The sequence below is a fragment of the Orcinus orca genome, chromosome 19 (genome assembly GCF_937001465.1).
Source record: "Orcinus orca chromosome 19, mOrcOrc1.1, whole genome shotgun sequence".
NCBI lineage: Eukaryota > Metazoa > Chordata > Mammalia > Artiodactyla > Delphinidae > Orcinus > Orcinus orca.
In genome coordinates this window covers 42,664,333-42,677,059 of record NC_064577.1, presented here as the reverse complement: position 1 = coordinate 42,677,059, position 12,727 = coordinate 42,664,333, and the positions used below count along the sequence as shown (strand labels likewise).

The 12,727-nt window shown below is 37.4% G+C and overlaps 1 protein-coding gene across 7 annotated transcripts in view; it reads right to left on the bottom strand.

The window, feature by feature from the left end:
• FBXL20 (F-box and leucine rich repeat protein 20) overlaps positions 1-12,727 on the bottom strand; it is a 114,095-nt gene that overhangs the window by 55,065 nt on the left and 46,303 nt on the right. For all 7 annotated transcript variants that reach the window (XM_033410807.2, XM_049702566.1, XM_033410809.2 and 4 more), the window contains exon 2: positions 9,933-9,994. In XM_033410807.2, the coding sequence (XP_033266698.1) occupies positions 9,933-9,994 (62 nt within the window). The remainder of the gene's footprint in view (positions 1-9,932; positions 9,995-12,727) is intronic.

Here is a 12,727-nt window from a genome sequence, read left to right as displayed (position 1 = left end):
TCTGAATACTACGTGTGTGGGGCAGACTCCAAGCTGCTAAAGTTAGAAGAACTGAACTTACATTTCAGGGGCCAACCACCACAGGGGACACAAAGTTTGTAGGTTGGTAACTGCCAAGTTACCTATCTGCTAAAAACAAACAAATAAATCCATTGAATAAGGATGGAAAGGAAAACCCCAAACTGAATACAAACAGAGATGAATAAAATGAACTATATTTTTTTAAATTTTTATTTTATTTATTTATTTATTTATTTTTGGTACGCGGGCCTCTCACTGTGGTGGCCTCTCCCCTTGCGGAGCACAGGCTCCGGACGCGCAGGCTCAGCGGCCATGGCTCACGGGCCCAGCCGCTCCGCGGCATGTGGGATCTTCCCGGACCGGGGCACGAACCCGTGTCCCCTGCATCGGCAGGCGGACTCTCAACCACTGCGCCACCAGGGAAGCCCTGAACTATATTTTAAATGAATAATGTAAAAAAAGAGAATGAACCAATGTAACTTTTTTTTTTCCAATGTAACTTTTGAACTCAGTATTTTCTGTATATCACCAGGCAAAAGACCAAAACAAACAAAAGTCACACCAAAAAACTATAAATAAGGAATGAACTCTAATCAGATTTTTTCACAACGTTATGGGTTAATTATTTCATGTGCATTCTAAGATTGAGTAAATAAGTAAACATTTTGTGGACAGAGTCATATTTCTCCCTTAGAGAAGACAGTTATAAATATGGAAAGGATGAGAGCTAAAATGAGCCCTATGGTATTAGACTGGGATTGGGGGTGTTAGTATAAACTAGTTATGTAAGAGTATTGTCATTTTTAATCTATCTATCCACCCATATATAGATACAGACAGACATAAAATTGCATAAAGATATGTTTACGTACCACCCACCCCCAAACATGTATTTATTTAGCTCTACCTGATGAGAAGATCTACAAGCAATGATGCTCCAGTAGCAATAAGCATAGCTAGGGTAGAGATCTTAGCTTCTAAATACCATTCTCCACTAAAAAACATCCCTGAGCTCCTTGCAAAAATGTCTGATTCCAGGACTGGGTCAGGAAAAGTACAAGAAGGTCCTAGAATATCTTGTGTCAAAAAACGAGGATAGTGGAGCGGCTGGGCCCGTCAGCCGTGGCCACTGAGCCTGCATGTCCGGAGCCTGTGCTCTGCAATGGGAGAGGCCACAACAGTGAGAGGCCCGCATACCGCAAAAAACAAAACAAAAACAAACAAACAAAAAAACGAGGATATATTCAAACAACGATGGGGCATATTCCAAGAACACAGAATATAACTGTAGGGGCTCCCACTGGCTAAGTCTGAAACATTCTGAGCAGAAAACAAGGATAACCCAAATGGGATTAAAACACACTGAATAAAGTAGGAATCCATGAGTCTATATTGATATTAAAAAATAAAGGAAAAAATGGGATAGAACAAATACTGAAGCCTGCGCACCTATAGCCCGTGCTCCACAATAAAGAGAAGCCACCGTAAAGATCCAATGCAGCCAAAAAAAGCCCCCCAAAAACAAAAACTAGCTTCACAATATCAAGCTGAGCCTGGTGGGAGTTCACGGTATTAGGATGTTTAATGATAGGAAGACAAAAAGGACTTGGAAAAAAAATAGTATCTTCGCATGGCCAGGTGGCTCTTAGTCTCAAAACACAAACAGCTCTGTGTGTCCACATATATACACGACCTAAACAAAGGCAGTGTGTCTAATCTTATTAATAGTCCATCACTACCATGCTATCAAGGCAGCACAGGAGTTGCTACTGGCTAAGAAAATCTGGAGCCAAACAAGAGCTGAAGTCTCTCCCTGACAGACCTAAAATAAAACATCCAATTTACTCCTCAGAATATTTTGTTGTTGTTGCTCCTCCAGGCAATGAAGTGTAAGGCTTGGAAATATTAAAATAGCAAATTGTGGGACTTCCCTGGCGGCCCAGTGGTTAGGACTCCACGCTTCCACTGAAAGGGGCACAGGTTCGATCCCTGGTCGGGGAACTAAGATCCTGTATGCCGTGTGGCACAGCCAAAAAAAAAAAAGCAAATGGCAATTATGAAGAAACACGCAAACCAGGGAGGAGATGAAGTTCTATACACAGGCAGCATCCAATTTACTAATGGACTGTATGTGCGAAGTTTGTAAATTCTCCAATATAAACAGTATCACAAATGACAGTTTGCTTGCCAGGCAAACCTTAGGAGAAAAAATCCTAAACTACAATACTGTGTATTATGCAAAAGAGATTGAGCCTCAAATCTTGTAGTATAGCTGAATCAAAGACCCTTTGCCTCTGTCCACAAAGGGGAAACAATAATCTCCCATCTGAAATGTTCTTCTCCCTCACTCTTCTTCTCTGTCCAGTTAATCACTACTTACCCCTTTACGACTCAACTCATGTCTCATTTCCTTGAAAGCATCTTCTGAACTCTCCAAGGTTGGTTGTAAAGTCCTACATGTGAGCTTGCTGTAATGGTCTAGGCAAACCTCCATTATAGCTCTATATTGATTATTTTCTTGTTGGTGTTTTCTACTACTCGCTGAGCTTCTGAGGACAACGACTCCTGTTTATTTCTGTATCTAACATAATGCCTGGTACACTGCATGTTTGCTCCTATAGTAAGGTTGAAAGAAATTCCAACTATGTAACATTTTGGAAAAAGCAAAACTATGGAGATCAAAAGGGAGAGAGATGAATAGGCAGAGCGTGAAGGATTTTTAGGGCAGTAAAAATACTACGTATGATATTGTAATGATGGATATATTATTACACATTTGTACAAACCCATGGAATCTACAACACCAAGAGTGAACCCTAAGGTAAACTATGGACTTTAGATAATTATGACGTGTTAACGTAGGTTCATCCTCGGCAAAAAAAAAAAGTGCCATTCTGGTGGGTTATGTTGATACTGGGGGTGGGGGGTTTATGCATGTGTGAGGCTGGGGGTACGTGAGAAATCTCAGCACCTTCTTCTCATTTTATTGTAAACCTAAAACCGCTCTACAAATACAAATTCTTTAAAAGAAAGAAAGTTGAAGGAATACAAAGTACAAGAATGAGGTCTGTAGTAATTTTTAAACTGTGCCATTCTGCTAATGCAAAATTCTCTCACCAAGAAAACATATTGATTAATTGCAGTAGCAAACTCAAATGAAAATGCATCATGCGTACATGGTATAGGAAAAAACCAGCCTAAATATACGTTTATAGTCATATATGTAACTACTGTGTTAAAAATCAGTAAAGAACAAGATGTACTGACTTATTTTTCTTGGTATTTAATTAAATTTATCACTTGAGCCACTTCCTCCCCAAAAGGTTTAAGGGAATATAATTTAATTATTTCTTGATATTGCATAGCTTTCATAAAGAAAATCACTTGTCATCCTATACAGTGAAATCCTCATGGGTAACTAAGCGACTAAAACGTCTCCTCATTAAATAAGCAACCCTGTACTGTATTGGTTTTGAATGTTACTATTTAATTGAAATAACACTGATTTATAACACTGTATAAGCTTCATGTGTACAACATTATATTTCTACCTCTGTATACCCTATAACAAGCTCACCACCAAAAATTTATTTTCCATCCATCCACCATACAGCTGACCCCCTTTACACCTTTCGCCCTCCCCACCACCCCTTCCCACCTGGGATCCACTGCTCTGTTCTCAATCCTACTTGTTTGTTGGTTTGTTTTTTTTCTTTTTCTCCTTTCTCTTTTTTTTGTTAGCAGCACCATGGGGCATGCAGGATCTTAGATCCCCGACCAGGTGCCCCCTGCACTGGAAGCGTGCAGTCTTAACCACTGGACCACCAGGGAAATCCCCTGCTTTTGTTTTTAAAATTAGTTTTTATATATTCTCCCTTACTATCAGATTGCTACTTCTTAAAACTCACTGGACCCTCTATTAACATAACTCTTCTGATCCCATTTTTACGTACTGCTATTTATAATCAAATTCGTAATAACCGTGTCTAAAGAAAAAAAAAAGAAAAGGAGTACATAGGGCCTGAGAAATGGCTGGCATGCATCCGCTGAGTAAAATGCACATTTGTTCTTCCAGCTTGCTTCCTGTTTCTTTGATTTGTTCTGGACAATTGAGAAGGCTAGAAAACTAAATGCTCAGTAAGAGCAATATTGGTTTTCTGTTCTTTCATTCAGGAACATCTGCCAATGCACCTTAAAGTTGACAGATGATCACTTTTGGTAGTCTTAGCATCTAATCACATCATTTTATGGTCTATGAGTAAAAAATAGAAATCAATAGTAATATACATAACATTTTTATTGCACTTCCTATGTGCCAGGCACTCTTCTAATAAGCACTTTACATTTATCAACCCTTTTGATCCTTAGGATAACTCTAAGAGGTAGGTACTAAAATCCTCAATTTACAGCTAGTAAATGACAGAATCCAGGTGTTCAGATTCCAGAGTCCATGTTCTTCATCATTATGTGCCTTTAAAAGTAAGAAAACACACAAACCCCTATCTGCCCTAAATCCTGGCAAATACACTGAATGAAAATCTACTAGATAGCATCAATGTTGTAAGCTTCCTGGAAGAGAATATAAGATAGCATGTGTACAGAAAAGAGTTCACATAGCAGGCCTATCCTTATTAGAAAGGCCTGCTTGCAGTGCTGACCCTTGGATGGCATTTGAGAATTTGGATTGGGGAGGGTTCCCACTATTCCCTGATAAGCTTCCCTGGTAGACAACATTTTATTTTTTTTGTTATAACTTATTTCTGGAGGAATTAAGCACATCCTGTGTGACTCCACTGGGAAAGGACTCATAAGCCTACACCGGGTTTCCTCTCTATTTCACTCCATGTGCCTTTTCCTTTTGCTAATTTTGCTCTGTATCTTTTCCCTGTAATAAATCATACCCATGAGTATGACTATATGCTCATAGCCTTGAGTCCTCCCAGTAAATCACCAAACCTAGGAGTAGTCTTGGGGACCCCCAACACAGCATGATTATCTCTTTTAGACAAAAAATCCCAGCCAATTCATTCTTTCCATCTAAGTTCAGAAAGTTCATCTACCAACTCACACGTACGTATTACATATTGCATGACAATTATGACCCAACACCCCAAGAGCTGAAAAATTAATGAAAAAAGTTTCAGATTCTTATAAGCAATGATAATCCTCATTCTGAAACTGCACTTTGTTTTATAGCCAAAAGGGCATGTGTGGGCTCAAGCAGTCTTACCACTCACATTATTATCACAGTTATCAATATCATCCTCAGAAGGAATCTTCGAGAAACAAAGATTCACTTTGCATTTCACTTCAATGAATGTAATGTAATTTCACTTTACATTAGCTCTTGGAAAACACATAAGAGTCTTTATCTTATAAACACTGACATTCATTTTTCAAGAGGTACTTCTAAATAAATGCATATGGTTCTTCTCTCAAAGGAAGTACTGTCAATCCTGCTAACTGAATTTCACATTATGCAAGCAGTGGATTCCAGCTTGCTAGAGCATTACTAATAAACTTTGTTTCAAAAAGGAAGGAGGAAAATTAGTAAGGTAAAGTAAGTTACAGTTAAGAAAAAATAAGAACACTTCCTTAATTCATTGGTAACTTGGTTGTGGCTCTGGATTTGCAAGAAAATAGTACAGCCCTAGTAACACAACTTTTCTCCTTGTAGATTGATATATGGTGGATCAAATAATGTTAGCATGTAACTTAAAATCTAATCAAACCAAATATTCTATGCTACTTATTAATCTATATTTTTTAAAATAGCTAATACAGGGACTTCCCTGGTGGCACAGTGAATAAGACTCCATGCTCCCAATGCAGGGGGGCCTGGATTCAATCCCTGGTCAAGGAACTAGATCCCACATGCATGCCACAACTAATGAGCCTGTGAGCCGCAACTAAGGAGCCCACGTGCTGCAACTAAGGAGCCCATGAGCCACAACTAAGACCCAGTGCAACCAAATAAATAAATAAATACATAGTTTTAAAAAGTCTTTATTGAATTTGTTACAATATTAAAAAAAATAAAATAAAATAGCTAATACACAGACATGGTATGAAATTCCAAACACACAGACACACACAGACACACAGACACACACACACAAATTCAGAAGACATAAAAAGGCTGAACAATAAGTCATGATAGTAACAATATAATTCATAAAATAAAACAAATATCCATGAGTTTATACTGTTATAAATAACTGAATAAATAAGTAAATGTAATTGAAGTGAAGGCTCTTCCTTACAGTAGAAGTCTAATTATTATTAATTAGAATAATAGAAATAGAATTTATATGCACGAAGAATTACAGAAATATAAAACTTTGGCAAACATAACAGTGGTAACTGTTTCAGGTAACAGCAATGAATGCTAAAATTAGTGGACAAAAATGAGTAACAACACATAGTCTTGTAACAACACATATCTCCCTACAAGATAACACAGGTCTAACAACACATATCTCCCCACAAGATATTTATCAAGGTATTCAAAGTTCTTAAGGAAATATTACATTCAACGAATTTCAAAAAATTACAAATGCCCTGGATAGAATTTATTAATATTTATACTAATCTATTGTTATCTGTTTAGTGTAATTTCAAAGATACCACAAAAGCCTCTTTCCTATTTGGCTTAAATGGTTTAAACAAAAAGTTGACCCATTGCCTGAAAGAGAGCCTCAGCTAACCCACAGCTTCATGTAATGGTAAGAAAAAGCCACTGAGATTTAGGAGTTGTTTGTGGTAACAAAAACTGGTTGATACAGAAATTCCTCTTTATCCAATCTTCCCCAAAATACCATCTGTTTTGGCAACTATAGACCTTACAGCTCATCAACAGGTACTAGAGTAAAGTCAAAACAGTAACTAAATCAAAACCATAATGACATATCACCTCATTCCAGTCAGAATGGCAATTATCAAAAAGACAAGAAATAACAAGTGTTGGTGAGGATGTGGAGAAAAGAGAACCCTCATACACTGTTGGTGGGAATGTAAATTGGTATAGCCATTACTGAAAACAGTATGAGGTTCTTTAAAAAAGTAAAGATAGAACTACCATATAATCCAGCAATTCTACTTCTGGGTATTTATCTGAAGGAAACAAAAACCCTAATTTGAGAAGATATCTGCATCCCCCATATTCGTTGCAGCATTATTTATAATAGTCAAGACATGGAAGCAACCTAAGTGTCCACTGGTGGATGAATGGATAAAAAAAATGTGAGATATGTGTGTGTATGTGTGTATATATATATGTATACATACACACAATAGAATATTATTCAGCTCTAAAAAAGAAAGAAATCTTGCCATATGCCACAACATGAATGAACCTTGAAGGCATTATGCTACATGAAGTAAGTCAGAGAGAGAAAGACACATACTGTATGATCCCATTTTATGTGGGATCTTAAAAACAACAAAACAAAAAATGGAACTCATAGATACAGAGAACATACTGGTGGTTTCCAGAGGTGGGGGGTGGGTGAAATAGGTAAAGGTGGCCAAAAGTTACACATAACTTCCAGTTATTTATAAATAAGTCCTCAGGATGTAATATACAGCTTTGTGACTATAGTTAATACTGTAACATATGTTTGGAAAGTTGCTAAGAGAGTAGATCTTAAAAGTTCCCATCACAAGAAAAAAAATTTTATAACTATGTGTGGTGATAGATATTTTTCTTTTCTTCTCATAAATTTTTATTTATTTTTTTGCTGCATTGGGTCTTCATTGCTGTGCGCGGGCTTTCTCTAGTTGTGGCGAGCGGGGGCGACTCTTCATCGCGGTGCACAGGCTTCTCATTGCGGTGGCTTCTCTTATTGCGGAGCATGGGCTTTAGGTGCATGGGCTTCAGTAGTTGTGGCATGCAGGCTCATTAGTTGTGGCTCACGGGCTCTAGAGTGCAGGCTCCATAGTTGTGGCACACGGGCTTAGCTACTCCACTGCATGTGGGATCTTCCTGGACCAGGGCTTGAACCCGTGTCCCCTGAATTGGCAGGTGGATTCTTAATCACTGTGCCACCAGGAAAGTCCCTTTCTTTTTTTTTTAGATTTTTTATTTTGATGTGGACCAATTTTAAAGTCATTATTGAATTTATTATAATATTGCTTCTGTTTTATGTTTTGGTTTTTTTGGCCATGAGGCATGTGGGATCTTAGCTCCCCGAAAGGGATCGAACCCACACCCCCTGCATTGGAAGGCGAAGTCTTAACCACTGGACTGCCAGGGAAGTCCCGTGGTGATGGATATTAACTAGATTTATTGTTGTGATCATTTTGCAATATATCTTTTTTTTTTCTTTTTTTTTGGCTGCACCACATGGCATACAGGATCTTAGTTGCCCGACCAGGGATCAAACCCGTGCCCCTGCAGTAGAAGCATGGAGTCCTAACCACTGGACTGCCAGGGAAACCCCCATTTTGCAATATATACAAATATTGAATCATTACGTTGTATACCTGAAACTAACAGATTATATGTCAATTTATATCTCAAAAAGGAAGGAAGGAGGGGAAGGGAGGGGAAAAGAGAAAGAAACAGTGACGAAAGCTAGAAAGGGCCAGGGCAGGCAATGCAGTGTAAAAAATTACAGAAAATGTTATCTGTGTTACCCTCATCTCTTGCCTGGATTTCTTTAAAAGTTTTCTTGTTGCTTTCCATTCCAATCCCCCAATCTGCTTGGAACATAGTACCCAGACTAATTCTTTAAAAATATACACCAGATCATGTTATTCCCCTGCCATATCATGAGAGGTCTTGTAGGTCACAGTAAGGAATTTGAGTTTCATGGCAAAAACAGAAAAACTCTAATAAAATATAAAAATATAACCACAACAGGATGCAGCCAGTTACCAAAGAGTCAAATAACTTCCATATATCTTTCTGAGTCTCAAGGTAAACTACTGCGGTACAAAATAATGCTTAATATTGAAAATAAGTGTGTCTTAGTCTTAGTGTACTCAGTTTATGGTAACAGTGAAGAACATAACCTGTTTTAAAAATATTTTTCTTTAAGATGGCTAAAATTTCGCTGAAATTTGAGGGATACCCAAGATATTCAGGATACATTTTTCCAATGGTTCTGGGTAGTCTAGGAGGTTCTTTACACTATAGTCAACCAGCACATATGTATGTTTTGCTTTCACAGAAAACATTCATTCCAAGTTCAATTCAGTTCCTTTTTCTTAGCATCTTCAAAGTGTAAGTCCAACGTAAAGATTTATAGGATTTTGTCCCTGCTTCCATGGATCTTGCAATCTAGTGGAGGACTCAGCATGCAAATACTTAGGAATGCCAGGAATACTCTTTACCAGCACTAGGGCAGAATTTTTCACCCTGAAGCAGGGACTGGGCTGGTTATGGGCTAGACTGCAGTAGCAGCTATGAGCAAGAAAAAAATGTCCCGAGCACAGTATCTTGTTAACTTCTAACATTTGCAAAGAGAATGTGCCTTTCTCAGTCATGATATTCTACAAAAGTGAACAAAGAATGGTATGATTATGTGCCCAAATAATGGGCACTGAAAATAACTTCCCTGGATGCCTGTTTCTTCCCAGGTGATTCCTAAGTCAGAGGTATATAAATTGGGAGCTGTGTGTTTTATGTTACAAGTGATCCCAAATGTAGTTTCTACACATTAAAAATAAGGATGGTAAAATCATAAGTCTAACAGAGCAAAGTGTCAAATAACTTGTCTTTTTAATTTTTAAAAGGCTATATAACCCCTAGAATAAGATTGTTTAACAAAAGAATCAATAAATTTTAAAATCTACATAATCCAGATCCTATACATATATGAAAATTAGCAACAAGTCTAAAATTTTTTTAAACAGGCAAATATGATACACACACACACAAAAAAAAAACAGCATAAAGTTAGACTTACCGTAATAGGAGTTCTTTGGGAAGTTTTTTATTAATTACAGCTTCATCACTATTTGAGAACATCTGCAAAAACAAAATCATTGTGTCAAGTGTCACTTAACATTTTATTACGTTCAACTCAACAGTTTAGAGGTAATCCTCTTAGGAGAGAGGTGAATAAGTACAGTGGGTGTTACAAGCCAAAGTCACATTTTCAGAAACTCTTTAGGCTAAAAAATGTCTGAGACATTTAATTTGTTCCCTGTCTTTAGAAAAAAATGAACTAATAGCAGTCAGAAGGATGACATTATGTGCCAGGTGCTATTTTAAGTGTATTTTATGTATTAGTGTACTGAATCTTCATACTACCCTTAATCTTCATTGTACATATAAGGAAACTGAGTTACAAAAGGTTTATTTGCATATCAGTACAGAGTGACCATTTAAAAATGCCATTAAGGTAATGTTATTCTCCAAATCTAACTCACATTTATTTGTTCACAGAGATGTTCAGAAACCTAGGATAGGAAATGTTCTCTTTCAAGTTTTATATATCATGCAGAAGAGTAATAATGCCTCATAACCACCACCACATGCATTCTGGATGAATGCAGGATCATTTAACAAATTAATGAAATAACTCATAATGGGTACTTTTAACAGAGCCGTCACTATAAGCTTGTCTAGTAAGCTACATAAAAAAACCAAATATCTATATATCCAATAAAAAGCAACTAAAAACAATACACATGTCACTGAAGCTGAGAGGAATATGTTCAGTCCCTGCTATTAGGTATTACATAGATGCCTCTTGACTTCATACAATGAACATTTACTGAACACCCTGTGTTAGGCACTTTTCTAGGCAATGAAATACAAAAACAGTAAGATGTTATCTCTGTACTTAAGGAGCCCCTGCTCTACAATGAAGAACACAGAAATAAGCAAATACTAATTTTGGACTGGCATCAAAGAGATAAGCTAGAAATATATTAAAATTATAGTTCAAGTAAAAGATGATGCAGGTAAGATTACAGGGGTGGTGGAAGTGGAAAATAAAAAAAGTAGACAAAAGGATTTTTAAAGAAGCTACAGGACTTGCTGATGGAAAGTTGGATCATCTACCAAGTTTCAGTGCAACAAACACACTATGTTAAAATAAAAGTAATGCTGCCTGACAATTACATGTTTTTGGAAATTGCCTGACATCAAAGAATAATCTGCTTCCCTAAATTCTCTACCCATTAATGGAAGGTATTAAGAAAAAATCATATCCCTTTTCTATAAGGCAGACTTTCAAAATGGAGCCATCACATTTCCTCCTAAACAAGTTCTCAAATTCCACGGTTTCTAAGACTCTACACCATTAAGATCATTCTTCTCCAGGTACACTTATAGGAAAGAAGGCATGAAGTAGTTATAAAGTATACCCTGAATACTCTAGGGTTGATGACATAAATAACAATGTTGTTTGTTGATAACATTATAACATTACGTTATTTATGATGACATAAATAACATTAGCAAAGACAGCTAATGTATCCAAAGTTGAGACCTGCCTGGGGGACTTCTTAGCACACAACATATATCTTAAGCTTGAGATCTTGGGGAAAAATCAAGTTAGTAAGTATAAAACAATATCACTAAGCTAAGCACCCAATATACTAGACTATGCCCAACTCAAATCCACAAAATATAAAAGATAATCATTTTTATACTCGAAATACTAAGCTCTTTATCTTGGATATTCAAAGTATTTAATTGAATGCTACGTACCTCACCCACCAAGGCACTTTGCTCACTTGAATATACAGGGTAATTAAATTGATAAAAAATATAAACCTGTTATGTGTTGTTCACATGATTTGTGCAATTCTAGATACAAAAAGGAACAAAAATCACATCCAGGGGCTTCCCTGGTGGCGCAGTGGTTAAGAATCCGCCTGCCAATGCAGGAGACACGGGTTCGAGCCCTGGGCCGGGAAGATCCCACATGCCGCGGAGCAAATAAGCCCATGCACCATCAACTACTGAGCCCACGTGCCACAACTACTGAAGCCCGCACGCCTACAGCCCCTGTTCCGCAACGAGAAGCCACTGCAATGAGAAGCCCGTGCACCGCAACGAAGAGTAGCCCCCACTCACCACAACTAGAGAAAGCCCACGCACAGCAACAAAGACCCATCTCAGCCAAAAATAAATAAATTTATTTATTTATTTATTTATTTTAAAAAAAAAAAAGTCACACCCAGCAGCAATTTTTTCCCCTAAGTCACTCTAAATAGACCAAATGTTGTCTCTGTAAGAACACGAGGTATATGAAAAGAGAAAAGAAAAAAAGGAATAGACAGTGTCCTGGGAGTATCTGGGAAACATCATGTGTATAGGATATCTGTCCAGACTTATATTTCCCTCCAATTCCTTCTGCACGTATGTATCCTACTCCAAGTCTGCAAGAAAAAGATCAGTGGTTCACAAACCATGGTCACCTGACTAACAGCATCAGCATCAAACAGAACCTTGTTAGAAGTGCAAATTCTTGGGCTGTACTCCAGACCTATAGCATCAGAAACAGGATGCCAGGGGTGGTGGAGGGAAAGAGGGGCAATTTGTATTTTAACAAGCCCTCCAGGTGATACTGATGCTTCCTAAAGTTTGAGAACCAATGGAACAGATAAAATAGATTGAGAATCTCAGGACTTAAGAAATTAGTTATAACACATAATCAGAATATTTTATTATTTGAAGTAACATAGCAATGGAGCTTAGAAAATAATCCTAGAGGTAGACACACATTAATTTTAGATGTTTTCTAGG